Source organism: Ornithorhynchus anatinus, chromosome 12 (assembly GCF_004115215.2).
Source record: "Ornithorhynchus anatinus isolate Pmale09 chromosome 12, mOrnAna1.pri.v4, whole genome shotgun sequence".
NCBI classification, from domain to species: Eukaryota; Metazoa; Chordata; class Mammalia; order Monotremata; family Ornithorhynchidae; genus Ornithorhynchus; species Ornithorhynchus anatinus.
Window position 1 is genome coordinate 33,847,793 of NC_041739.1, and position 27,924 is coordinate 33,875,716.

The following is a 27,924-nucleotide window of genomic DNA, read 5'->3' on the forward strand; positions in this document are numbered from 1 at the left end:
TCATTACTTTTAGTAATTATTACTAAAACTACTACTATCACTATTACTTAATACTACTAAAATTACTACTACTAATAGCAACAGTTAACTCATAATTGTGGGTTTTAAACCTGACTCTGCCACTTGTCTGCTGGGTGACATTGGACAAGTCACTTCACTTCTCTGTGCCTCAGTTACCTCATCTATAAAATGGGGATTGAGACTGGGAACCCCATGTGGAACAGGGACTGTGTCCAACCTAATTTGCTTGTAATAATAATAATAATGTTGATATTTGTTAAGCGCTTACTATGTGCAGAGCACTGTTCTAAGCGCTGGGGTAGGTACAGGGAAATCAGGTTATCCCACGTGAGGCTCACCGTTAATCCCCATTTTACGGGTGACGTAACTGAGGCACAGAGAAGTGAAGTGACTCGCCCACAGTCCCCCAGCTGACAAGTGGCAGAGCCGGGATTCGAACCCCTGACCTCTGACTCCCAAGCCTGGGCTCTTTCCACTGAGCCACGCTCCACCCCAGCGCTTAGTACAGTGCCTGGCACACAGCAAGTGCTTAACAAATACCACAAGTATCATTTTTATTATTGTGGTTAAGCTTACGAGGGAGTTTGAGTTAGATTTTTCTTCTCCTTTTTGTTTCTTGCTGCCGATGCCTCCTATCCCCATCCAGTGCTTTATCCTTTCTCTTTACCACGACTTACGTGTTACCATCTTTTTACCTTAGTTTATTGTTCTTGTTTTATTTCACCTTCATCACTGTTGTATTACTTCCCGCCCCCTTGCCAGAAACTGCAGATTTTCTACAATGATAACTGATTTATTGATCCTCTATAAGCTTCTTACAAGTCAGCTTTCTCCTGCTGCTAACAATAGTAAGGATGACTGGGGCATTTATCAGGTACTTATTATGTTGCCTTCGTGGGGAAAACACGGTGCAGTCAGGTCAGTCACGGTCCCTGCTACGGAACAGTCTCGTAGTCTAAGGGGGAGAAAAAAACCCCCTTTAACCCCCATTGTCAGTTGAGGAAACTGAAGCACAGAGAATCGAAGTGATTTGCTCGAGCCCATGTAGCAGGTAAATAATAATAATGTTGGTATTTGTTAAGCGCTGACTATGTGCAGAGCACTGTTCTAAACGCCGGGGGAGGTCATCAGGTTGTCCCACGTGAGGCTCACAGTCTTCATCCCCGTTTGACAGATGAGGGAACTGAGGCCCAGAGAAGTGAAGGGACTCGCCCACAGTCGCACAGCTGACAAGCGGCAGAGCCGGGATTCGAACCCATGACCTCTGGCTCCCGAGCCCGGGCTCTTTCCACTGAGCCACGCTGCTTCTGGAGCTGAGATTAGAACCTAGGTGGTATTTAAGGGCTTACTATGTGCCAGACACTGTACTAAGCACTGGGGTGTATACGAGCAGATCAGGCCGGACTCACACTACCTGCCCAACAGTCACAGTCCTAATCCCTATTTTACAGATGAGGGAACAGAGGCAAGGAAAAGCGAAGTGACTTGACCAAGGTCATACAAAAGACAAGTGGTGGAGCTGGGATTAGAACCCAGGGCTCCTGACTCCCCGTCACGTTCTCCATCCACTAGTCCCCGCTGCCGCTCCAGCACTGCCTGCTCCGCTTGTCTGCCTGGGAACTTGCTAACTTCTGAAGGGGTGAGGGTGGTAATAATAATCATGATAATTATAATTATGGTATCCGTTAAGCGCTTACAATGGGCCAAGCACTGCATTAAGCACCGGGGTGGGTGCTGGTGGGGTGACCCCTTCTTAATGCCATCTCACCGACTCAATGTCCTCTCATCTCCCGGTTGGAAGTTTCCCTGGGATGAAGGGAAAGCACTGACTGAATCTAATCAGGAGAATGAACATCTAGGCTCAGTAACATCTTATATACTCAATAGTATTTATTGAGCGCTTACTATGTACATAGCACTGTACTAAGCGCTTGGAATGGACAAATCGGTAGCAGATAGAGACGGTCCCTGCCCTTTGACGGGCTTACGGTCTAATCGGGGGAGACGGACAGACGAGAACGATGGCAGTAAATAGAGGCGAGGGGAGGAACGTCTCATTAAAACGAATGCAAATAAATCGAATCAGGGTGATGTACATCTCATTAAACAAAATAAATCGGGTGAGGAAGATATATACAGTTGAGCGGACGAGTACAGTTTTACGCTCCTGCCCCCTGAGAAACTAAAGCCTTGTGGAATAATCACTCTGTCAAATTCCATTACTACCAACTCTGTGGTATTGTGCTCTCTTCCAAGTGCTCTGCACAATGCTCTGCACATGGTAAGCACTCAACCAACCCGTGATTGATTACTATCTCTATCCCACTGAAGCACCGGAACATTGTGCTTCAGCACTCAGTGAAGTAGGTGGCCAAATGTCTGCTGCTAAATCATTGCTCTTGCTTTTAAAAGTAGGCAGCTTCTCTTTGGAGGACTGCAAATTGCAGCACTAGCGGGAGGGTAATTTATTGAAATGACCCAAGGAGATTTGAAGAGGTGTCAAGGTAACCTCCCTAGGGGACTAGGGGGAGTGGAAAGTACCCTGGAGAATCAATAATGCCTGTGCCAAAGGCCAAGAAACTGGAATTCATCTTCTCCCAACCCACAACTCCGAGTGGGATTTTGGAGCAGGCGGCTCCAGACTGGGCAAACCGTTTATCTTTTTAATATGGGTTCTTCCATTCTGATCCAGAATTAAGGGTCCCAGGGGAAGATCGGTTCCCTGTTCCTGACATCCTGGCTTTTTTTTTTTTTTAATATTTTAAATTCTTTTTTCCAGCCCAGTCCTTCCTTTTCGACAGGTCCTACTTCCAACCCCAGCTCTGCCGTTTGCCTGCTGTGTGACTTTGTGCAAGTCACTTCTCTGTGCCTCAGTTTCCTCATCTGTAAAATGAGGATTCAGTGCCAGTTCTTCTTCCTCCTTAGACTGAGTTCCATGTAGGGCGGGGACCGAGTATGATCTGACTGTTGTGCATCTACTCCAGCAGTTAGCTTAATGCTTGGCACAGAGAAAGAGGTTAACAAATACCGTGATTATTAGATTGTATCCGTTTGAACCGGGGTCAGTGCACAAAGCTGCTTTCAGATTTGAGGATGATGCTACTGATTTGAAGTCCTACCAGTCATTACCCATCTGCAGTGCACAGGGTGGCCAGATAAGCTTGTTGTGGTCAAGGAATGTGTCCACCAACTCTGCTATATTGTACTCTCCCAAGCACTTATTAAAGCGCTCAATTAATAATGATAATAACTGTGGTGTTTTTTAAGCGCTTACTATGTGCCAGGCACCGTTCTAAGTTCTGGGGTAGCTACAAGATAAATGTTTTGGACAAAGTCCCTGTTCCACATATGGCTCACGGTCTTAATCCTGTTTTATAGATGAGGGAACCGAGGCAAAGGGAAGGTAAGTGACTCGCCCGAGGTCACGGATCAGACAAGTGGCATAGCCAGGATTAAAACCCAGGTTCTTCTGACTCCTGGGCCTGTGCTCTATCCCCCAGGCCTTGCTGCTTCTCTTGTTTCGGAAAGGTCATTCCTCAACAGAGCAAAAGCACTCCCTGGCAGCAAGGCGGTTTTCCTGCAACAGGGAGCATTGCAAAAGAGGGAAGCCTTATGGGAAGAGCACTGACCGGGGTTCTAATCGCGGCTCGGCCCCTTCTCTGCCGTGTCACCCGGGCAAGTCACTTCACTTCTCTGCTCCTCAATTTCCTCATCTGTAAAATGGGGATTAAGATTGTGAGCCCCATATGGGACAGGGACTGTGTCCAACCCGATTAACTTGTACCTACTCCAGCCCTCGGTACGGTGCCTGGCACATAGTAAGTGCTTCACAGATATCATTATTATTATGAGCCCAGCTCTGCCGTTCATCTGCTGGGTGACCTCAGACAAGCCACTTTACTTCTCAGTTGCCTCGTAAAATAGGGATTCAATCCTACTCCCTCTGACTTAAACTGTGAGCCCCATGTGGAACAATCTGATTATCGTGGATCTGCCCCAGTGCTTAGAACAGTGCCTCGTGCAAAGGAAGGGTTTAACAGGTACCTTAATTACTAAGAGGGGGAAGGCAAGCCATCCCTCTTTCACACCCAGGAGAATGTGCTTGCTGTACGTTAGCAGCTCTCTCTGTGAAGGTGAAAAGAGGAGTAGGGTGCACCGTAAGAGTTTGGAGTGGAATAATAATAATAACAATTATCAATAATAAGCATAATGGTACTAGATAGGCACTTACTGTGCCGAGCGCTGGAATTAATACAAGGTAATCTAGTTGGATGGAATGGAGGGCTCGAGAAGATCATTTCTCATCAGGAAATGATTTCCTGATGAACGTTGGTAAGAAACTTCACTTGAAGTGGGCTAGTGGGCAGTAGCTCCCCAGAGCTGAGGATTGAATTTCTGCCATCCGAGTCTCAACAGCAGAGGAGTTGGCCATGCCCCCTGTCTCCTTCGGGGAATGCGGGACTACCATCCAACTTTGATTACCTGCGCAAACATGCTTCCCATCACCATGACAGCAAGGTGGATCATCACGTCCTGATTAAAGAGATTCTTTCTCATTCGGTCCCAGGAGACAGAAATCAGGAATCACAGACGCAGGCTGACTCATTGGTTTGGGCTTCATTAACACGGTGAAGCTCTTTCTGTCTGCTGACAACCGGCAATTTTGAAGATTTTAACCAAACAAGTGAAATATGACATTCAAACGGGTAAATTCCAGCTGGCTGTCTGCGAGCCAAGCTCTGCTGAGAAGCAGCATTAACTCCTGAACTCTCAAGCTCCCTTCTAACGACCAGAACTCATTAGGCATTAGAAGAACTAAGTGACGGATGTGTGCAAAGCCCTGTGGAAAATAGAAAACGGTACTTTACGTAGTGCCAGAGCGAACGCGGCCTGTTGCGATGAAGCGTTGGCTAATTGAGAACTGATTCTTAAATAGTAGTTTCAACCCGCAGAAAGGAAAGACCAGCCTGTTTCTGTGAAGACAGGAAATAGAGACTCCTGGTGAACAAGTCTGTCTAAGAGCAAATTTGGAGATTCACAGCTGTACTGTGGATGAACTGTGTGTTGATTGCTATTTTTCAGGGGTACTCGATAAGCACTTTACTTTGGGCCAAGCACCGTACCGAACACCGGGATAGATAAAAGATAATCAGGTTGGACACGGTCCTTGTCCCAAATGAGGCTCACAGTCTAAGTAGGAGGGAGTGGGCTTTAACCCCCATTTCCCAGATGAGGAAACTGAGGCACAAAGAAGTTAAGTGGCTTGCCCAAAGTCACCCAGCAGACAAGCAGCGGATCTGGGATTAGAGCCCAGGCCTGTGTTCTTTCCACCAGGCCAAGATGCTTCCCTCCTCCTGCCGTGTCAGAGTAACTTGAAGGGCAAATAGATCAGGACAGTGAAAGCAACTGATAAGTCCTAGGAACTTCAACTGCAGGTCTAAGAATTCTCCCCTGTTCCCCACAGTGAAAAAGGCATCGGTTAAAAAAAAAAATTGTCTCGAAAAGTTGCAAACAAGCATTTTTTCCCAGTGACTCAGCGGCGATCAGAACAAAGCTCCAGTTTACGACCTAGGACTTTCAAAGAAAACGCCCTTCCATTTCACAATCCTGAATTGAACAGCCTTGCCAACATTCTTCCGCGGAGACAGCTGAAGCCGAGAGTTACCAGAGGGACCAGGGTAAAGTCTCTAGGAAAGGAAAAAGGTGAAAGGGGATGAAAACCTTTCCAATTTTCCAGGAGATTAAAGCTCCGGGCTTTTGCGGTGTCTAGTCGTTAGCAAGAGCTAGGTATGGTGTAGTTAAGATATTCTTCAACCGCCCAGGCGGACCCATTCTTTCTCACTCAAAGCTCTAAATAATACAGAGCCAATTTAACAGGGCGCCAACAACCCGGTCAGAGTTTGGTTCATTCAGACTGCTGCAGGCAGGGGAACGTGCCCACCAATTCTTTATGTCGTACTCTCCCGAATGTTTAGTATAGTGCTCTGCACACAGTAAGTGGTCTGTAAATAAGATCAGCTGACTGACTGGAAGCTTACTGTGGGCAGGTTACACGTCTAATAACTGTTTAGTCTCCCGATGGTTTAGTTACAGTGCCCTGCACGCAGTAGGTGCTCAATAGATACCATTGGTGGTGATGATAGATGTCATGATGGCATTTTGTAGAAGTATATGCCTCCGTGGGTGGATCATCAGCCCGCTTGGTGACTGGGTAAGCCGCAGCCCCCAGAGGTGTGATTGGCACATAGTAAGCACTTAAGAAGTACTTTATTGTTAGAATTATTATATGGGGCGCACGGTATTAATCCCCCTCTTGGAGATGAGGTCACTGGGGAAGCAGCGTGGCTCCGTGGAAAGAGCCTGGGCTTGAGAGTCAGAGGTCGTGGGTTCTAATCCCGGCTCTGTCGCTTGTCAGCTGTGCGACCGTGGGCAAGTCACTTCAGTTCTCTGGGCCTCAGTGACCTCATCTGTAAAATGGGGATTAAGATTTGTGGAGCCTCCCGTGGGACAACCTGATTACCCTGTATCTCCCCCAGCGCTTAGAACAGTGCTTGGCACGTAGTAAGCGCTTAACAGATACCAACATTATTATTCAATAAGGTGATCTGTAGTTTTCTGGGAACTACAGTAACCACAGTGCAACTGGTGAGGTATGCACAGAGTCCTCTCGTTTTTTTATCCCAAGTCAACCGCCGAGTGATTATTGCAAGAAATAATGACAAATAATGGCTCTCCTGATAAAGCACTGAAAGAAATAAGGAGCCGCATGGCCTAGTGGCTTGGGAGTCAGAAGGACAGAGACTACGTCCAACCTGATTACCTTGTATCTAGCCCGGCGCTTTGAACAATGCCTGGCACATAGTAAGTGCTTAACAAATACCATAAAGAAATACAATCAAGAGAAGCAGGATGGCTTCCTGGAAAGAGCACAGGCCTGGGAGTCACAGGATCTGGGTTCTAATCCTAGCTCTGCCTGCTGTGCCTGCTGTGTGACTTTGGGTAATTCACTTCTCTGTGTCCGTTATGATAACATTAATACTATTACTGTTATTATCGGGGGATATTACCGGGGAAGCAGCGTGGCTCGGTGGAAAGAGCCCGGGCTTGGGAGCCAGAGGTCATGGGTTTGAATCCCGGCTCTGCCACTCGTCAGCGGTGTGACCGTGGGCCAGTCACTTAACTTCTCTGTGCCTCAGTTACCTCATCTGTAAAATGGGGATTAACTGTGAGCCTCAAGTGGGACAACCTGATTACCCTGTATCTACCCCAGTGCTTAGAACAATGCTCTGCACATAGTAAGCGCTCAACAAATGCCAACATTATTATCATTATTATTATAATTGTGGTATTTGTTAAGCACGTGCTCTCTATCTGCTAGGCACCTTACTAAGCTCTGGGCTAGATAGAAGAATGGTCGGATCCCACGTGGAGTTTAAAGTTTAAGGGCACTAGCTATTGAATCCCCACTTGCAGTAGAGGAAACAGGCAAAGAGAGGTTAACTGACTTGCCCCAATTACTCAGGGGGCAAATGGTCGAGCCGGGATTAGAACCCAGCTCCTACTAGGCCACAGTGCTTCTCATCTGTAAAATGAGGATAAAGACTGTGAGCCCTGTGAGGGACAGGGACAGTGTCAAACTGATGATCTTGTGCTTAGCACAGTGTCTGTCACATAGCACTTAACAGATCCCACCCAAAAATAGATAAATAAAAAGCCTAAATAGCTACTGTGTTCAGTGACACCTCACAAAATAAGGCATTTCTGATGATGTCATATCTGGATTTGACCTGTTATTTAAAGGAGTATGTGAACCTACAGAACCAATGACTAAAATTAGTCTTTAATCTGTTAGTCAACAAAATCCAGCATTCCCCAGGCAGGCAGAATGTGCTGGGACTAGACACATGGAATGCCATAGCCATGGGAAAAATAAACTGTGGCCTACCCACAGGCACCGGCTGAAGGAAAACAATTCCACAGAAAGTTTCCGAGTTTAAAAGAAAATGCAAACCAACTCTCAGTAAGGCTAATAAGCACCTTCATTGGGCTTCCTTCTCACTGGTCTGGCTTTTTACAAGGTAATCAGACCCACACCCAGGCAAAATAGTCCAATTTGGGCTGTGATTGCTCCCCACAACACCTAAACAGCAAAAACAGTTCTCTCTCCTAGAAAAGTAGGTTTAAATCAGTGCTTCAGGAGAACAGATGTTCCTTGGAAACACAAGATGCCGAGTGTGCTTTAAAAAAATATATAGTTTATTAATCTTTCAGCAAACTACTATTATGAAAGAAGGAATTTGAAAGTGATTTTAAAAAATCATGCAAACCTCTCTTAGTGGCTTTCGAGCTTTATCATTCTGAAAAAAATGTATTAATTGATTGATTAATTGATCCCTGCCCTTCTCCATCTTGTGTCCCAGGTGGAGCATGTTCTTTATTTCCCACTCCCAGCTGGTCACTACTGCACACTAACATATCCTTCCCATCATTCTCACCACTTCTGAATTTCTACCCCTTCTCTGAAGCTTTCTCTGTCAGGTTTAAGGAGTGGTGACAGTTTCTCCTGGACGTGCAACTTCCAGATCCACCAGGTGTCTGCTTGGGTAAGTCACTTACCTTCTCTGGGCCTCAGTTACCTCGTCTGTAAACTGGGGGATTAAGAGTACGAGATTAACTGCACATTATGTTTTTCTGATTAATAAGCTTCATTATATTTAATGTAATAGCTTGATGTTTGTTTGTTTTTTTTCTTCCTTACCTATTGGCTTTATATAAGCACGTCCCTTTGGGTCGCTGTTTTTAGACTGTTGGTTCTTGGAAGGCGGGGACCTGTTTGTATGATGCTGAAAGGTGCTTATACAATCAGTTTTTGAATATCCACAATCCACTACTGGGGCAGAGATTGTCTCTCTTTATTGCTGAATTGTACTTTCCAAGCACTTGGTACTGTCCTTTGCACAGAGTAAGTGTCAATAAATACAACTGAATGAATGAATGATTGATTTTTGACCCGGTTCTCTAGATTTTCACAAAATAGTAGCAAGGGACATTGGATAAGCCCCCTGAATAGGAATGCGTAAGAGAAATGGGCATCAGTTCCATGACAAGTTGTTATTGCTCTGATTGTTTTTTTCTGTGTGCTGGCTCTTGGTCGACCAGAACAACTGCTCTGTATTTTTTGATCCTGAATTCAGCTGGTGAAATATGGATATGAACTTGTTTACTTTTATGGCGGTACCTCCCATTTCTTCCTTGTATTCTTCTCCTTACATTCCTTGGTATCAGTTGATTGTGGCCCTTTAACTCGCTTGAACATTTTAAACCTCTTTGCATAACCAGATTGTCGGTCTATCGGTAGTATTTATTGAGTGCTTGTTATGTAGTCAGTCAATCGATCATCTTTATTGAGTGCTTACTGTATGCAGAGCATTGTGCTAAACCCTTGGGATCGTACAACAATAAACAGACACATCCCCTGCCCACAGAGAGTTTACAGTCTAGAAGGGGATACACTAAGTGCTTGGGAGAGAACAGTATAACAGAGGTGGTAGACAGGTCCTCACAAGGCGCTATACAGTTTGGGCGGGGGGGGGGGGACAGATGTTAAAATAATTATGGTACTTGTTTAGTGCTTACTATGTGCCAAGCACTATCTAAGTGCTAGGGTGGATACAAATTAATCAGGTTGGACACAGTCCTTGTCCCACATGGGGCTCACACTCTTAATCCCTATTTTACAGATGAGTTAACTGAGGCCCAGAGAAGAAAAGTGATTTGCCCAAGGTCACACAGAAGACAAGTGGCAGCCCAAGGGTTAGAACTTAGGTCCTTCTGACTCCCAGGTTCGTGCTCTATCCACTAATTCATGCTGCTTTTCTAATCATTAATTAATGAAATTTTAATTAAATTAAATAATTTAACCGTTTTAAAATAAATTACGGATATGTACATAAGTGCTGTGAGGCTGAGGGTGGGGTGAATATTAAGTACTTAAAGGGAACAGATCCATTTGGAGCCAGAGGAAGTAGCAGGTACTTATGTACTCTTTGTGTTTGGGGTCTCCATCTTGTCATCCGTCGTCATGGCCCTATCCTCACCTAGGTTTGGCCTGCCTCGGTTCTACTCATGCTCTGACCCAGTGGAATCAGGTCTCTCTTGTCACTCTTTGAGGGCACCCTAAATGAAAGCAAAAAAACCAAAAAAGCCTCTTAAAAGGAGGATGCAATCACCCTAGCCCCTCGGCGGCTATTACAAATGATGGGGTTTTGAAAAAAAAGTCTTCCTTCTGAGATCAAGGTAGTCACTCTACAGTGCGTAAAGAGGCGACCTTTTTTCTGATTCATGGTTTGTGACCCCCTAGGAGAGGTAATATATGAACATAAATACCCACAGTACCTTTGGTTTCATAGGGGTTTTCAGAATTTGCAAACTGGCTTTAATACTTATAAGTATATCTTTTTAGAAAAGACTATTTTGTTTTGTAGTTAACATTTGAGAGTACTAAGAGAAGGATGGAGATATGCGGGAAGAGAGTGAGTTATTGGTAAAACTGGCACTATAACTGTATTTTTTTGTTTGTTTTCCAGCTGTAAGACGGGAGCACACAGTAAGCAGTGCAGTCTCTCTCAGGGACAACCAAGATCAGGATTCATTTCCCGCTTTGGCACATTGCCCCCGAGATCCTGCAAGTGTTTTTAGCCCTCCCTGGGATTAGAAAATGGCATGTGTGACTCTGGCTGAGTCGAACAGGGAGCATCCAGTAATCCATTCCACCCTCTTTGCGGGTAAGGATTGTCCTTTGCTGGACTCTTGCATGTACCAAGTCAGGCATCACTTTCATTTCTGCCTCCAGCCATTAGGCTGGTCAGAACGTCCTGGACGGTATCTCCCAGTCTGCCCTATTTTCCTCCATGGAGCTCTGCCAGCCAGTGATCGGGTAGGACTCTCTCACACTAGTGACTCCTGCCCAGGGCAGGAGAAAGTTCCTGATTCATGATTAGAAAATGGCGTGCTGTACTTAAAAAAGAGAAGACCGCCTCATCCCAAACATTAATGAAAATAGGTAATTCTTTTAAAATAGTACATCCACCTAATTGCTTTATCATACCCACGATCTCATCCCCATTGGGAAAAGAACCATTTTACTTGTTGTTCCCTCTGGAGGCTCCTCCCTCTAACCTGCAAGCTCCTTGGGGGTCTAACCAACTCTGCCCAAGTGCTTATTAGTCCAGTGCTCTGCCCACAGTAAGTGCTCAGTAAATACGATTGATTGATCACTTGCCAAGTACGGAGAAGAAAATGGATTCTGCCTACAGAGTGGAGATTTAGTCCTGAAAAAGGAAAGTCATTCTAGAGCAATTAAGATCAGCAGGAGTCTGACACTTGGTGGAATCTAGCAGCTATTACACGGTCATCGGCAGGAAAGGTCAGAGCGTGTTTAAAGCTGAAGAGAAATGCTGGGAGCAGAGAGGATAAATTTGGGGAATTTTGTGTATGTCTATGTATTCCATAGGACAATACTTAAAAATATCCAAATATTACTCCAGTCACAGTGCTTCAGTTCAGAAATTTGGGGGATTTTAAAAATTGAGCTAGATGTAAAACTAAATATCAGATTCAACTTGCAGATACCTTTCTTGGTTTCTCATAACCTAGTGTTTTTTTCAAAAAAATGTATTTGTTTTTGCTTTAGTGCCTGACACTGCTACTGCCTAAGATGCTTTATTTCTCAATTTTATAACACAGGATTTAGGGGAACATTGTATATCATGCAACTAGAGACTTAAAGAAAAACACTCTTTTACCACCAAAACTACTACAAATTTTCTCTCAATAATAATGCTAGGAACCCACAAACACCATATTGTTGTAGAAACTGAGCCCTCTAGGCAACAGTGCCATATTCATGCAGTATATAAAGTGAAATTACTCCACCTAAGTCACTACCATTTGCCCTGATGCTCTTGGAGAGAGTTCTGAAGCAAGGGCTGGATAAGAAGGCTGTGCCTTTGGAAAAGTTAGACTAGTAGTAGTAGTAATAATGATTAATTTGTTGAGCATTTACTATATGCCAGACACCGTATTAAACACCAGGATATCAATCAATCAGTCGTATTTATTGAGAACTTGCTGTGTGCGGAGCACTGTACTAAGCACTTAGGAGACTAAAATATAACAATATAGCAGAGTTGGTAGACACAGTCCCTGATACAATATGAGCAGATTGAATGCAAACCCTGTTTTTTGGAATTTTTTTTCTTTTTATGGTATTTAAGTGCTTATTATGAGCCAGGCACTATACTAGGCAGTGGGGTAGATACAAGTTAATCAGGTAGGACACAGTCTCTGTCCCAAATGGGGCTCCCAATTTTAACCCCCACTCTACAGTTGAGGTAACTGAGGCCCAGAGAAGTATAGTGACTTGCCCACGGTCACACAGCAGACCAGTGGCGAAGCTGGAATTAGAACCCAAGTCCATCTGACTCCCAGACCTGGGTTCTTTCTAGTAGGTCTCACTGCTTTTATGGTTTTCCATATTTCTTTCCAATGAAAGGGTAAAAAAGTAAAGGGCTATTTTATTTATATGATGATAAACTAGAGAAAATAATCTTAACATTACCTTAGAGGAGCAGCATGGCCTAGTGGAAAGACCTTAGTCCTGGGAGTGAGACTTGGGTTCTAATCCCGGCTCCACCACATCAGTCTATCAATCAGTGGTATTTATTGTGTGCTTGTTATGTGCAGAGCACTGTACTAAGCGCTTGGGAGGGCACAATACGACCGAGTTAGCAGACCTGTTCCCTGCCACAGTGAGCTTATAGTCTCCAGCTGTGTGACCGTGGGCAAGTCACTCAACTTCTCTGTGCCTCAGTTACCTTATCTGTAAAATGGGGATTCAATACCTCTTCTTCCTCCTACTTAGACTGTGAATCCTGCATGAGATAGGGATTACGTATGACTTTATTGTATGTTCCCCACTGCTTAGAACAGTAATCACTTAACAAATACCTCAGCTATGCTGAATACAAGTCTGGTTGAAAAGTGAGACTGCCCAGAGGGCAGTTAATAATTCTGGTATTGTGTAAATGCTCACTATGTATCATGCACTGTTCTAAGCACTGGCTTAAATATAAGATGATGAGATTGAACACAGGCCCGTTCAAGGCTCACAGTCTCGGGCATTTGAATAGAATGTAATGGTTTAGAACAAAAATGCACTTAATAGAATTCCTTGATAGTGGTAGATATTTGCACACCAAAATAAAGTGCAGTTTTATTTTTAGGATATTATTGAACATAGTAAGGGAAAGTGCAGTGTTTCCACAAAACAATGTGAATATAAAGTACTCTTGATTTGGCTATCAATTTTAGGTATTAAACATTTTAACAATGAGCAAATTACCTACCTAATCTTATATCTGTGTTACTACTTGGAGATTTGTAACTAAATTTTTAATTATCAATCAACTGTATCTGTTGAGCACTTACTGTGTGCAGGGCACTGAACTAAGTGCTTGGGAGGGTACAACATAACAATATAACAGACATTCCCAGCCCACAACAAGCTTTCAGTCTAGAGGGGGAGACCGACATCAGTGTAAATAAATAAAGACATGCACTGAAGAGCTGAGGGGGCGGTAGGGGTGAACAAAGGGAGCAAGTCAGGGCGACGCAGAAGGGAATGGGAAAATAGAAGACGAGGGCCGAGCCAGGGAAGGCCTTCTCGGGGAGATAGATGCGCCTTAAATAAGACCCTGAAGGTGGGGAAGAGTACTCATCCGTCGGATAGGAAAAGGGAAGGGTGTTTCAGGCCAGAAGCAGGATGTGGGCATAGTGTCTGTAATGCCGTTTCCAGTGGTTCTCAACCCTAAATCCCAGCCAAGACAGGCCCTGGAGTCACTTTAGTATGTGTCCTAAGCCCTTTGGTTTTTCCTTCCTGGGTGGGGCAGGTTTGGGGATTCCTGCCTAATATACCCAAACCCCTTTCTAGTGCAGCCTATCACTGTCACCACCCCTCCGTTAAACCCAGGCCTCTCCCCGGAGGTGAACCGAGTGCTGGGGTGGATGCAAGATAATCGGGGCAGTCAAAATCCTTGTCCCACCTTGGACCCACAATCTAAGGTGGAGGAAGACAGATATTTATTCTCCATTTTACAAATGAGGAAAGCGATGCACTGAGATATTAAGTGTCTTGTCCAGGGTCACACAGTACAGTGCATGGCACATGGTGCTTAACAAATATTATTATCATTGTTGTTGTCAGTATTTTAACATATTCATTAGGTAACAAACAAACAGACAGAATTCTGGTCCAGACTGCCTTTCCCTAAATTATTTCCCCCTCCCAGATCCTCTGCACTTTTCTATAGGTGTCCTGGGGCTCATGTTCCAATTATCCTTTCTCCCCCCTGGGGAGGACCCCTTGCCTCTTCAGAGTCCTGTCCTCAGGACCCTGAAACTTTAAGGTATCTTAATTCTCCGAGATCACCCCTGATTCTTCCTTGTGCTCTGCGTCCTCCCAGACTCTGAGTCTTCGCTCCCAGGATCCAGGCTTACCACCCCAGCAAAAAGGCTGAAGGGATTCTCCTCCCCACACCCCCTCAGTCCCTGCCCCCACAATGTCCTTCCTAATCCTTCCTTCTCATTGTAGCCCTCCCATATCCGACATTAGTAGCTCTACATTTGAATTCCCCTCAGGGGAGGAGCAAGTAGGAATCCCCGTCCCGGGCTCTTCTTCCCCCTCCTGACTGCAGGAGACCACATGTGTCTACTGCTTTCTCAAATAGGATTCAAGGCTTGCAATTCCCGTGACTGAAACTCCAGTGCAACAATTTCCCTGGCCCTCCATGAATATCCAAGAGTGCCTAAAAGAGGTGTAGCTGAATAGAGGATGAATGTTTCCTGCAGATAATGAGTCGTCTTATAGTCACTCTGCATTGTTGAGGGCTTCGGAAACCTAACGTCACACCAGGAATATTTTAAACCATCCTGGATCCTAATTGGCCTTTCCACCACTGTTATCGTTAGATGCCGACCATTCAGGTATTCCTAGGAGATATGCCAATTTAGCATATTCCTTCTGGCTTTCCCCATAAATCACTTTCGCCTTGTTAAAACTTATTGAGTTATACGGCGGGGAAGAAAAATGAAAGAGTCGGATGAGACACCCCCATTCGGGGCGTGCACATTTCCACCCCCACAATAGCCCTTATGTTTACAGATGCATTAAGCAAATCAGTTGAAATTGGCATCAGATTCCGCTTTTCAGAGCCCCACAGGCAAGCCTCACAGCATGGTGCCTGGGCGTTCATTTTGATTTTCTCTTTGTTTTTTCCTCCCCTCAAGCTGGAGCTTGTGTAGGTGTGTGAGTGAGTGAGGAATGTCAAAACAGGACCACACTTTATTGATGATAGGCTTGTTGAAAAATGGTCACTGGGGTAAAAGTAAGCGTTGACTCAGGAATGGAAGGCAGGGCTACAGCTACTTGAATTGCTCAACAGTTCCACTAGCCCCAAGCACTGTGCAGAGGGATAATAATAATAATGTTGGTATTTGTTAAGCGCTTCCTATGTGACGAGCACTGTTCTAAGCGCTGGGGTAGAAACAGGGTAATCACGTTGTCCCACGCGAGGCTCACAATCTTAATCCACGTTTTACCGATGAGGTAACTGAGGCCCAGAGAAGTGAAGTGACTTACCCAGGGTCACACAGCAGACAAGTAGTTGAGCTGGGATTGGCGGGGGGGCAGCAAGACCAGTTCAATCCAGTCCAGTTCAGGTTGGTCCAGTGAGGTCAGGGAAACCCATAAATGCCTGGGTCTTGTGAGAGATGACATCCTGCTAATGGGAAGAGGGCAGGGTGGCTTCCGTGCCACCCTCATCCCAGTGTAGCCTCCCAAACCTGCCCGGGCAATGCTGGCCTGGTGGCCAAGGGGTTACCTAGCACACCGCTGCCTGACCCGCAGTCTGGGCAGGGAGCCGGAGCCATCTCGGGGTGTCATCTGCTCCCGAGAACACACGTCAAATATTCTGCTTTGAAACAGTTCAGTGCGGACACAGCTGATCACCCCCACTGTGCTTGCGTACTAACTTAAAGCTTGGTTGCTTTCCCTTACCTGTAATTTATTTTAGTCTCTCTCTCCCCAGCTATAATCAATCTCCGTCTCACGTAAACGAAGCACTATGGCCTAGTGGAAAGAGCACGGTCCTGGGGGTCAGAGAACCTGGCTTCTAATCCTGATGCTGCCAAATGGTTGCTGTGTGACTTTGGGTAAGTCACTTAACTTCTCTCCGTCTCAGTTTTCCTGTTCTCCCTCCTAATTAGACTGTGAGCCCAATGTGGGACGGGGACTGTGTCCAACCTAATTAACTTGTATCTACCCCAGTGCTCAGAAGGGTGTTTGACACAGAGTAAGCACTTAAAATATACCATTTAAACAGGAGAAAATTCCAGGATATTTTTCTAGCTGTGACTCTGAGGACATTGTTGTTAATGTCTACCATTTGTACCTTTCAACACTTCCCAATTTAATGGTGATATCTTGACTGGTCCCATGATTTGTTGACTTGAATTTGTGGATAATCCACCGAGCCAAGCCCGTCGGTGGGTTGATTTTGATTTATGACTGTTTTGATTATTCAAATTTGCCCACAATTGATTTTCAGGCATTTTATTTAAATGATAGATTGTTCGATAATCTGAATCTGTGGCTTTGCAGTCCAAATTAGTATTGGGCACTGAGAATCAGGACGAATTGTGGCTTACAGGGGGTACTGACTTGTAGAAAATTAATCTGGGAGTAATACCAGTTCACAAAGTAAAGTTTAACTTTTTATTTCATAGGAATCAAAAATATTATCATAAATCAGCAGAGTTGTCATTTAAACATCTGGATGTGAAAATCAAATATAAAAACTCATATGGAATACTATCACTGAAAGCTCTCTAACTAGTTGGTTAATGTCAGTTTGTTACTGTTGAAGGGTATTACCTCCTGGTGAGTTTACTAATCATTTACCAACAAAATCTGAGTTGAATGAAAATCATATATTTGGTAGATACATTAAAAATGGATGCAGCATGGCCCAGCAAATAGAGTACTCGTCTGCTGTGACCTTGGGCAAGTCACTTAACTTCTCTGTTCCTCAGTTACTTCATTTGTAAAACTGGGGATTCATACATGAGTCCCATGTGGGACAGGGATTGTGTCCAACCTGATCTATCCCGGTGCTTAGAACAGTGCCTGACACGTAGTAAATGCTTAACAGATACCATGCAAAGATATATATTTACTTAGATGCATTTTTTCACTAGTTGATTTTTGTACAATCCATATTTTCAAAAATAAGTCTTGCTTTCTGACTCTTTTTATTCCAATTCTTACTTACTGAAGGTGGCTCTTGAGTACATCAGAGATATTAGCTACGTTAGGGAAACAGTCTAGTTTAGTGGAAAGACCATGGATACAGGAATCAGGAGGCCTACGTTCTAGTCCTGGCTCTAACACTTGTCTGCGGTGCTGAACTGTACGAGTTATTTAACTTTTCTACGACTCAGTTTCCTCATCTTTAGAATTCCTCTGAATGAGAAACAAGTGAATAATTGACATCTGCATCATTCATTTATAAAATGAACTTGCTGAACTTCAACAACTTCCCTGTTTACCCGATCAGGGGGATCTCTTCAACACCTTGACAATCTGAGGTAAACTAAGCAATGCTTTCACCCAGAGCTTTTCATCGTTGATTGTTAATCTTAATCCTGGGGGAGAGGGTTGAAGAGGAATTTTCTTAATTGTAGCTTCTGGTCTGAACATCAAGTCAGTCCAGGATCTACATCAAACAATACAGGTTGCATCTTAGGTGGTGGTAACCTGGGTTATGCAAATATCAATCAGTCATATTTATTGAGCCCCAACTGTATGAGCCTTTGGGAGAGTACAGTATAGCAGAATCGGTGTGACCTAGTTAATCTCTCTAGTGCCTTATCTCACGGAAGAAAGGGCCTGAACCATAACCATGAGTCTTTATTAGGGTGTCTATAGTATTCTGTCTTCCGTTAGGATCTTAATGTTCAAATTAATCTCCCTACCTTCAGAAGAACCTACTTATTCTTCTAATTCAGGTCCCAAGTGACCTCCTGTCAGTAGATCCGAGGGCATTCTTAGAGAAACTATTTTGTTTGTGTGTGTACGTTTTTAACCAGCTTGAGCCTGGGCAACAATTTCACGGCAGAGTTAAAGTGGCACTAGAGTCGTCTGTTTTACTTGAGAACGTGTCCTCATCTGGATTCTGTAAGCCCGCCGATGGGCAGGGATTGTCTCTATCTGTTGCCCAATTGTCCATTCCAAGCGCTTAGTGCAGTGCTGTGCACATAGTAGGCGCTCAATAAATAGTATTGAATGAATGAATGAATGATCCATTCTCTTGCAGAGAAAGGGTGAAATGTATTGACCGTTAGCCTGCCGTCCGCTGCCCTCTAGTGGCCGTTTGGAGAAAGCACCGCTTCACTCCAATTGGTTGATTATGAGAGCAGCAATTTGGTGCGATTAATAATGTTTGTTCCTTCCTTCATTCGCTAGTATTTATTGAGCGCTTACTATGTGCAGAGCTCTGTACTAAGCGCTTGGGGCAACGGATAGAGACAGTCCCTGCCCTCTGACGGGCTCACGGTGTAATCGGGGGAGACGGGCAGACGAGAACGATGGCAATAAATAGAGTCGAGGGGAAGAACATCTCACAAAAACGATGGCAAATAAATAGAATCAGGGTGATGTACATCTCATTAAACAAAATAAACAAATAGGGGGATGAAGATATATACAGTTGAGCGGACGAGTACAGTGCGGATTTGTTAAGCGCCTACTATGTGCAGAGCACTGTTCTAAGCGCAGGGGTAGATACAGGGTCATCGGGTTGTCCCACGTGAGGCTCACAGTCTTCACCCCCATTTTCCAGATGAGGGCACTGAGGCACCGAGAAGTGAAGTGACTTGCCCAAAGTCACACAGCTGCCAGGTGGTGGATCCGGGCTTCGAACCCTTGAGCTCTGACTCCCGAGCCCGGGCTCTTTCCACTGAGCCACGATGCTGCTCTCAATCGATCAGTTCCATTTATTGGGCACTTACTGTGTGCAACGTATTATGTTAAGCATTTAGGAGAGTATAACAAGAAGCAGACACATACCGGGTTCAGTTTTATCACTGTCAGCTAATTGAGAGCTTATCGAGTGCCGACTATGGTACAGAGCACTGACGAAAGTACAGTACGGCAGAGTTGGTAGACACGTTCTCTGCCCACAACGAGCTTACAGTCAAGAGGTTAATATAAATATACAAACTTGGGTTATCGGCATAGGTGCTGTGGGGCTGAGGGAGGGGTGAATAAAGGGGGCCGGTGGCGAGGGCCAGGTGTGGCTCACCTTTGCGGAGAAAATGTTAGGGACCGTGTGTACTGGGACTTGAGGCTTCTCCAGCCATTTGTGAGGTGGTGGTTAGTGTTGGTGTTAGCACTGCCCACATGGGCCAGGGCTGCGGAGGGGTACGGCGGGAGAGCCTCCCCCTGCCTGTCTCGTGCCACCCCTCCGCCCCTAGGAACTCATGTTCACCCCTCTCGCTAGAGCATTGTTTTATCCCATAGCCTCAGAATGTGCCTCCGTTTCCTCATCTGTAAAATGGGGATTCAATGCCTGCTCTCCTTCCTACTCGGATGGCGAGACAGAGACCGCATCCAACCTCATTATCTTGTATCCACCGCGCAGTGCTTAGTACTTAGACGCTATGAACCATTCTCTTGTTCTCGATAGGTTATTTAACCTCGGTTTCCCTGACATACATCACTCCTGATTTTCCTCCTACTATTCGGACCACTCTTTCTCAGTCTCTTTTGCTGTTTCCACTTTCCCCTCTCACCTCTTCACTCTGGGTGACCCTCAATCTTTTATGGGTTGCCAATTCTTCTCACTCTGTGCTTCCTTGACAAACGGAACTGCTCTCCCGGGTTCACCCACCTCCTTTGTGCGGATGACTCCCAAATCTATCTGTCTCGGTAAGATAGATCGCATTCCATTTGGCCGTTCTACCAGTCTCTCGAGCTCAATATGCTGAAAACCGAACTCTGCATCTTCTCTCCTAAATCCTTTCTTCCACCTAACTTTCCATCACCCCAGCTTCCGTGTTTCCACAGTCTGTGACCTTAGCATTATCCTTTTTTTAAATGGTATTTGTTAAGCACTTATAATGTGCCAGGCACTGTACTAAGTGCTGGGATAGATACAAGTTAATCAGTTTGGACACAGTCCTTGACTCACACAGGACTCACGGTCTTAATCCTCATTTTGCGGACGAGGTAACGGAGGCATAGAGAAGTGAAGTAAATTGCCCAAGGTCATACTGCAGACAAGCGCTGGAGCTGGGATTAGAACCCAGGTTCTTCTGACTCCCAGGTCCATGCTGAATCCACTAGGCCACACTGCTTATCCTTGCTTCTGCACTCTTTTTACTTTTACTTGGTCCATTGCTAAATTCTCCCGGTAACATTTCCTGGATCTCCCTTTCTTCCCCAATCAAAATGGACTCCACTTTAATCCAACCATTTGTCATATCCTGGTTTGATCACAGCCTTTTCACTGGTCTCACTGCCTCCAGCCTTTCCCCTCTCTTGTCCGTATTTCACTCTTCTGTCCAGATCACCTTTCTGGAGTGCCATTCTGCCACATCTCTCCACTCCTCAATACTTTCCCAAAGTTGCCCATTTATCTTTGTATCGAATAGGAACACCTGACCATTGGCTTTAAGGGATTCTGTCAGCTCTCTCCCTCTTACCTGTTCATGCTCTTCTCCCATTACATTCATTCAGTCGTTTTTATTGAGGGCTTCCTGGGTGCAAAGCACTGTAGTAAGTGCTTGGGAAAGTACAGTATAACAAACTTGCACATTCCTGTGCACGACAAGCTCGTTACACCCCAGCTCACTCTATTCTTCCCAAGTTCACTTTCTCATTGTACTCCATTCTCTGCTCTTTTTCCTTCAACCCTTGGCTCACCCCCTTCCCTCTGCCTAGTGTTGTCTCCTTATAGAAATATATCAGGCCACAACTCTCTCCAACTTCACAAATCGGCAGTCCCACTTCCTCCAGGAGAATTTCCCCAATTCATTTTTCTTCTCCCCAGGATACATCCTCTCAACTAGCATCTCCGCACTGTGTCACACATGACTTCTCTTTGCCCCTTTGTACGTATTGTTTTACAGATTATTTGAGCACTCCGTCTTCATGTTTGCAAATTATTTTATGTCTATATTCCCCCATCAATTGTAAGCTCCTTAAGAGCAAGGATCGTGTCATCTTCTGTACTTTTCCAAAGGCTTAGGACAGTACTCTGCGCAGCGTATTCTGGCTAAAGTTCAGCTTCTCCAGATTGTAAATTCTTTGGGGGCAGGGAACGCGTCTACCAACAACTCTGTTGTACTGTACTTTTCCGAGGGCTTAGTTGCAGTGCTCTCTGCACAGGGTATTCTGGCTCGAGTTGCCAACGTATAGCGGACGATGAGATTTCCCCGTGGTTTCTCCAGTCAGCCTTGTGTATTTCTTCCTGAAGATGGAAGCTATGGTGGCACCTTCAAAGTCTTTTGGCATTTCATCTATATTCTCTGTGTTCAGGAAAGACTCCTGTAGAATTCAGAGCTCTGTTTGTAGCTTTCTGCTGGACTGTTTCTACCGACTCTGTTGTATTGCCCTCTCCCAAGCACTTAGTACCGTGCTCTGCACACAATAAGCACTTAATAAATATGCTTGAATGAATGAAGTAATGAATAGTGTTGCTTCTTCGTCTTATTGTTATTATGACATTTGTTAGGTGCTTACTATTTGCCAAGCACTGGAGTAGAAACGAATGACTTGGTTGGATACAGTTCCTTTCCCACATTGGGCTCACAGTCTAAGTAGGAGGGAGATTAGATACTTCCCATTTCACAGCTGAGTACACCGAGGCCCAGAAAAGTCAAGTGACTTGCCCAAAGTCACAAAGTAAACAATCGGCAGAGCCAGGATTAGAATTCATGTTCTCCGTTTATATTCTTCAGTAAAAGATTAGCTGAAGTTGGCCAGGTCTCTGTGCAGCACGCTCCTTTGAATCAGCTCTCTTCAGGGCCCTCTTTCCTAGAACATATTTTTAAATGTTTCTTTCATCTGTGTTTTCTGTGGCAACTCAGCTGGGTCGTTTGTTGTTTGGATATGTGAAATGGCCGGGTTCACGCAGAACCTAGACTGGAGAAAGCAGAGCAGGGGAAGGCAGAGCAGGGGAGTTCCGGTGAAGAATGGGGAGTTCTTCCCCTGCTTCCTTCTCCCTTTTCCCCCAACTTCCAACAGACTCTTTCCTACTCACTCTCTCCTTCTACCTTTCCCACCCTGACTCCTTACCTTCCCTTGCTCATCTTGCTCTACCTCTTCATTTGCTGCTGTTACTACCCAAGGCAGCTTGCCAAACCTCTTTCCTCTCTGTCCAACTTCTCTGGATATGGCTTCTCTCCCTTGTTGTTTAGTAATAATAATGATGATGATGATGATGATAAATGTGATATTTGTTATGTGATTGCTAGGTGCCAAACACTGTACTAAGGGCTTGTGTAGATACAAGATAATAAGGTCCCCCATGGGGCTCAAAGTTTAAGGGGAAGAACATGTATTGAATTCCCATTTTGCAGAAGAGGGAACTGAGGCACATAGAAGGCAAGTGACCTGCTTAAGATGGTAGAGCTGGGATTTGTACATTCCAAGCGCTTAGCACAGTGCTCTGCACATAGTAAGCGCTCAATAAATACTATCGAATGAATTAGAACCCAGGTCCTCTGACTCCGAGGCCCATGCTCTTTCCCCACTAGGTTATATTGCTTCTCATTAGTCTCTCCCCCTCCCCAAACTGTTTATTTCTCCTAATAATAATAATAGTGGTATTTGTCAAGTTCAAAGCATTGTATTAAGCACTGGGGTCTTGTCTTAGGCCGTCGAGTTGTCTCCGATCCGTGGCTCAGTGGAAAGAGCCTGGGCTTCGGAGTCGGAGGTCATGGGTTCGACTCCCGGCTCTGCCACCTGTCAGCTGTGTGACTGTGGGCAAGTCACTTCACTTCTCTGGGCCTCAGTTACCTCATCTGTAAAATGGGGATTAACTGTGAGCCTCATGTGGGACAACCTGATTACCCTGTATCTACCCCAGTGCTTAGAACAGTGCTCTGCACATAGTAAGCGCTTAACAGATACCAACATTATTATTAGTGACTCCAAGGGGACATCCCTCCCAGAACGCCCCACTCCATCTGCAGTCGCTCTGGTGATGTATCCACAGATAAAAAAAATTGATACAGAAAATCCGGAAAAATACGGAAGTGGTTTACCACTGCCTACTTCTGCACAGTAAACATGAGTCTCCTCTCTCCACTCTCTCCCGTGCCACTGCTGCCCAACACAGGTGAGTTTTGACTTGTAGCAGATTGCCTTCCACTAGCTAGCCGCTGCCCAAGCTAGGAATGGAATGGGTAGGCCTCTGCATGACTCTCTCTTCCATAGCTGAGAATGGTAGAGGACTGGAAACTCTCCATTATGTGATCCTGAGAGGGGGAGCACTGGAGTAGATACAAGGAAATCAGGTCAGATGCAGGCTCTGTCCCACATGAGGGCACGCTAGAAAGGAGAAAGGGAACTGAACACTGCTGACTCGTGGTAAGTGCTGAGCAAATACCATAATTACGTTTTTTATAATCATTATTCCAAATGTCTCATTTTAGGGCATGTTCCTCCAACAACACTTGTTGACCTGGAGAGGAGTGCAGTACTGGGAGAAAGAAAGAACATGGGCAACACAGACACGGGGTGAGTACTGTCGGTCTTTGTTTTTCTTGCAAACCAACAGCCCCCCTCTTGGAGGCAGAGCTAAAGAACCGAGGGGAAAAGAAATAGAGAACCTTCCCTGAGGAAGAACACATGCCTGGGAGTCTAGGAGGCCCCGGGTTCTAAATCTCATTCCGTTATGTACCTGCTGTGAGACCTTGGTCAAGTCATTGAACTTCTCTGTGTTTTTTTTCCTCAATTGTAAAATGGGGATTCAATACTTGTTTCCCCTCCTACTTAGACTGTGAGCCCCAAATTGGCCAAAAAGCGAAGGACATTTCCTCCTCCTAATGGTATTTTTAAAATGGTATTTGTTAAGCATTTACTATGGGTCAGGCACTTTACTAAAGGCTGGTGCAGATACAAGATAATCGGGTTAGACACAACCCATGTCCCAAGTGGGGCTCACGGTCTTAAAATGCCATTTTACAGATGAGGTGGCTGAGGCACTGAGAAGGTAAGTGACTGGCCCAAGGTCACATAGCAGACAAGTGGCAGTCAGGATTAGAACCCACATCCTTCTGACACCCATGCTCTATCCACTAGGTCATGCCGCTTCGCTATTAGCCACAGAAACACTTTTTGTACAGCAGCCTGTGTCTATTCACCACGACAAAGGCCTCCGAGAATGTGGTAAGAAAGTGACAGGAGAGCCGTGTGAGGGGAAATACGTAGGCTATGATAACCCACAGCTCTCTCAAGATCACTTTCTAATTCCCTTCAGAAGCAGAAAATGGGTTCTGAGCTGAATTTGTTTTAACAGCTTTCTCAGTTGGTGAAGCCAGGATGATTTCCTCAGAAATTTGAAGCAGGCTTCCCTTCACGCTACGGGTATATTAGGGACACTTGTCCTGTGTGGGTGGGAAACTAATAATAATAATGTTGATATTTGCTAAGCGCTTACTCTGTGCAGAGCACTGTTCTAAGCGCTGGGGTAGACACGGGGGAATCAGGTTGTCCCACATGGGGCTCATACTGCTATGGCAGCATTAGCTTGTTGCCCTAAGTGCTGTCTTCTCTTCAGACACTAGGGCTATGAGACCCTGAGATATTTGGGATACAGAAGTTCCCTTCCTTGCATTCCCTGGTGACAGGTGGTCTGGCTTCTCCTCTCATCTTATGCTGTAGAGTTATCTCCAACCCACAGGGACTACATGGACACAGCTCTCCCAGAACACCCCACCTCCAACTGTGCTGGGAGTGTATTAATATAGTTTTCTTGGTAAAAATACGGAAGTGGTTTCCCATTGCCTTCTTCCGCGCTATTAACTTGAGTCTGCACCCTAGAGTCTCTCCCATGCTACTGTTGCCCAGCACAGGTGAGTTTTGACGTGTAGCAGATGGCCTTCCACTCGCTAGCCACTGCTCAAGCTAGGAATGGAATGGACAGGCCTCTGCTTGACTCTCCCTCCCATAGCCAAGACTGGTAGAGTACTGGAAACTCTCCAGGTGCCATCCTGAGAGGGATCTCATACCTAACGGCAAAAGTTGACTTCCACCAAGGGAGTCACTCCAGGTGGGAAGAATACTGGTAGGGCAGAGTAGAACCTGAAGTTTTCCATACCCCCTTTTACAGTTCTTTCCCACACCAAAAACATTTGGCTTTCCTTCAGGACAAAACCAAGAATAGACTGGCGCCCATAAGTCCTTGGACAGTCACTTCAGGAGAGAAAACAAATGTACCTCCGCCGACCTTGCCCACTCGGACCAGGTAAAGAACAACAGACACTCTTGCTACATTTAACACTTGTACATTTTATTTAATTAAATCAGCCATTGTACACATTGCAGCTATGTATTGTTAGTGTTGTATTTTTTTTTTCTTTAACTAATACATGCCCTCATAGATATATTCAATTAGTGTTATCACCATGGGAACAAGATGCTGATTCATCAACTTAAAGTTCACTTCTTCTCACAGTATTCAAGTTCTTTGATAACACAGCAAAAAAATCAAAATGAAAAAAGGTGAGTAACCATTTATGTTGTTACACAGACATCATCTGCACCGCAAATAACACAACAGAAATGCTTTTCTTGAATCCCATCAAAGATCAACCAGTACGGTCCTTGACAATAAGAAAGCTATGGTGTGTCTTGAAATGGTCCACCAGGGGCCACACTCATTTTGTCAGCCAAAGAGCCCTTATTCCTTATCTGACTGCCAAAAAGCGCTAGCTTTGGAGTCTTGGGGGGTTGTGGCTTATAGCCATTACCTCCCAGGATAGTTTCTCTCCCTTGGCATTGATATTTTAATGATGAAGTGCCATTGTTTGCTGCATTTGTTTTTGACATTCAGAGCACTGAGTGAGTCATTTTTGCACAATAGTAAAAGGCCAGATGAGACTGGAAAAACTTCAGTTCCTGGAGGACTGACTCATTTTTTTTTTTCATTCTTTTCTGAATATACATTTATCAAATAACTGATTCAAAACATATGCTGTTTATAGGTCTATATTTATATATGTGTTAAAATGCTACACAACGCCAACCACTAGTAGGATAAGTTATAGGTCACAGAAAAGATTTCAGATTTTGATATTCCCTTCTTTAACACAAGCCTCCCCCTCCCCCCGAAAAGTGCAGTAATGCTTAGAGCCTTAGAAGGTTAGTTCAGAATGTAAACAAACCCCACAAAGTGACCCGAACCAAAGTCCAAGGATTTCTGAACCCCATCAGCAAACTGAAAACAAGAGACGTAGTTGCAGATGGAAAAATCTGTTCACTCAGTGCTCAGAGCAAAAGATGGAGAATAAGCTGTCGATGGGATTACAAGAGGTTCTGGGGATTGGTTTTTTTTTTTTTTTCCTTTAAATGCCACATGCATGTATCAGAGAAGAGGCAATACTGAAAAATGAAAAATATGGTGAAGGAGTTAATTCGTCTTTTTGTCTAGTGGGTGAGTCTTGTTTCCCATAGTTATCTACAGTGCAGGGGCCAGCAGAAAAATATCACTAGTAAAGACCACATGATTTGCTAAAGCAGTGAGGAAAATAGGAAACTATCAGTGGTTAGAACCGTTTAATGCACCCCGCCAACAGGTCCAAATCTCAGAGCTGACTAAGCAACATCCCAGGGATATAGCAGCTAGCAAGTTGATCACCTAATTGGTTGTTTTGTGTGTTTTTCTCCCCCCCCCCAGGAATTCTCCAAGTACCTGTTAAAGAGTCTTAAAAGCAGAGCTGGCCACTGTCAGCAGTAATTTCACGATAAAGGGCTGTATTTCAAGGTTATCAACGGAGATCACTAAACTGGAAGTCCTATGGTCACAATTGGTCTGAAGTGCTCCTTTCTCAGCAGATCTGCATTTTCAGCAATAGCTGGATCAAGCATCGTTCAGCAATTTCTAGAGGTCTTTTATCCCACCATTCTAAGCGAGAGAATTGAGAGGCAGTGGGCCTTTTTTTAGAAGTTGTATGAGACTGAGCACTCTAGCTATGTACAGTTTAGGGGATATGCCTTTTCTGGCTGCAGATAAGAGTCCCTTGAAGAGGCCTGCAGGTGAAGTTGGCTTGATCCACGGATTTCCATGGAGCTAGTGCAGAAGCAAAGGAGACAATGGAGGTGGCATAGGTCCAATGCGGCACGAAGACAACGATACAGTGGATAAACCATCCAAAAATGAAGGATGCTCTCTTTGGTCACCAATTAGCTCACAGTTAAAAACAAAAGCAGAGAAAAGAAAACTGAATTCACTGCGTGTGACAAAGGAGGGTCTTCCATGGATTGGGTAAGTCTTGACCCCTACACTGACGGCAGAGAGTGAATGGGGAGGGGCGCCGGGGAAGGGTTGGATTCCTTGGGTGAGATGAGGGCAGCCCCTCACTGGGCCTCTTGCTTACAGTCATCGCTGCAGAAATGCCTAAGAAGTTGCTGGAGATCGTGCTGGAGTTCGTCTCGATCTAGTGCTTCTGGTACATCCTCCAGTTGTTCGACGTGAACGTGTTTTCCATGCTGGTCCTTCACCACCATCCTCTTCTCCGTGCTGGCTTTACTCATTGTTGTCCTAGCGGGAAGCAGGAAGC

General features: G+C 45.0%; 1 protein-coding gene and 1 non-coding gene across 51 annotated transcripts in view; both read right to left on the reverse strand.

Moving 5' to 3' along the window:
• Positions 1 to 25,228: 25,228 nt before the first annotated feature.
• LOC114815847 lies at positions 25,229 to 25,366 on the reverse strand. Its single transcript, XR_003763649.1, has one exon. It is a non-coding gene; the product is annotated as a small nucleolar RNA SNORA7 (small nucleolar RNA).
• A 268-nt stretch (positions 25,367 to 25,634) lies between these two features.
• Positions 25,635 to 27,924, reverse strand: part of ANK2 (ankyrin 2) — a 576,252-nt gene continuing 573,962 nt past the window's right edge. For all 50 annotated transcript variants that reach the window (XM_039913760.1, XM_039913763.1, XM_039913759.1 and 47 more), the window contains one exon: positions 25,635 to 27,905. In XM_039913760.1, the coding sequence (XP_039769694.1) occupies positions 27,891 to 27,905 (15 nt within the window). In that variant the 3' untranslated portion in view covers positions 25,635 to 27,890. The remainder of the gene's footprint in view (positions 27,906 to 27,924) is intronic.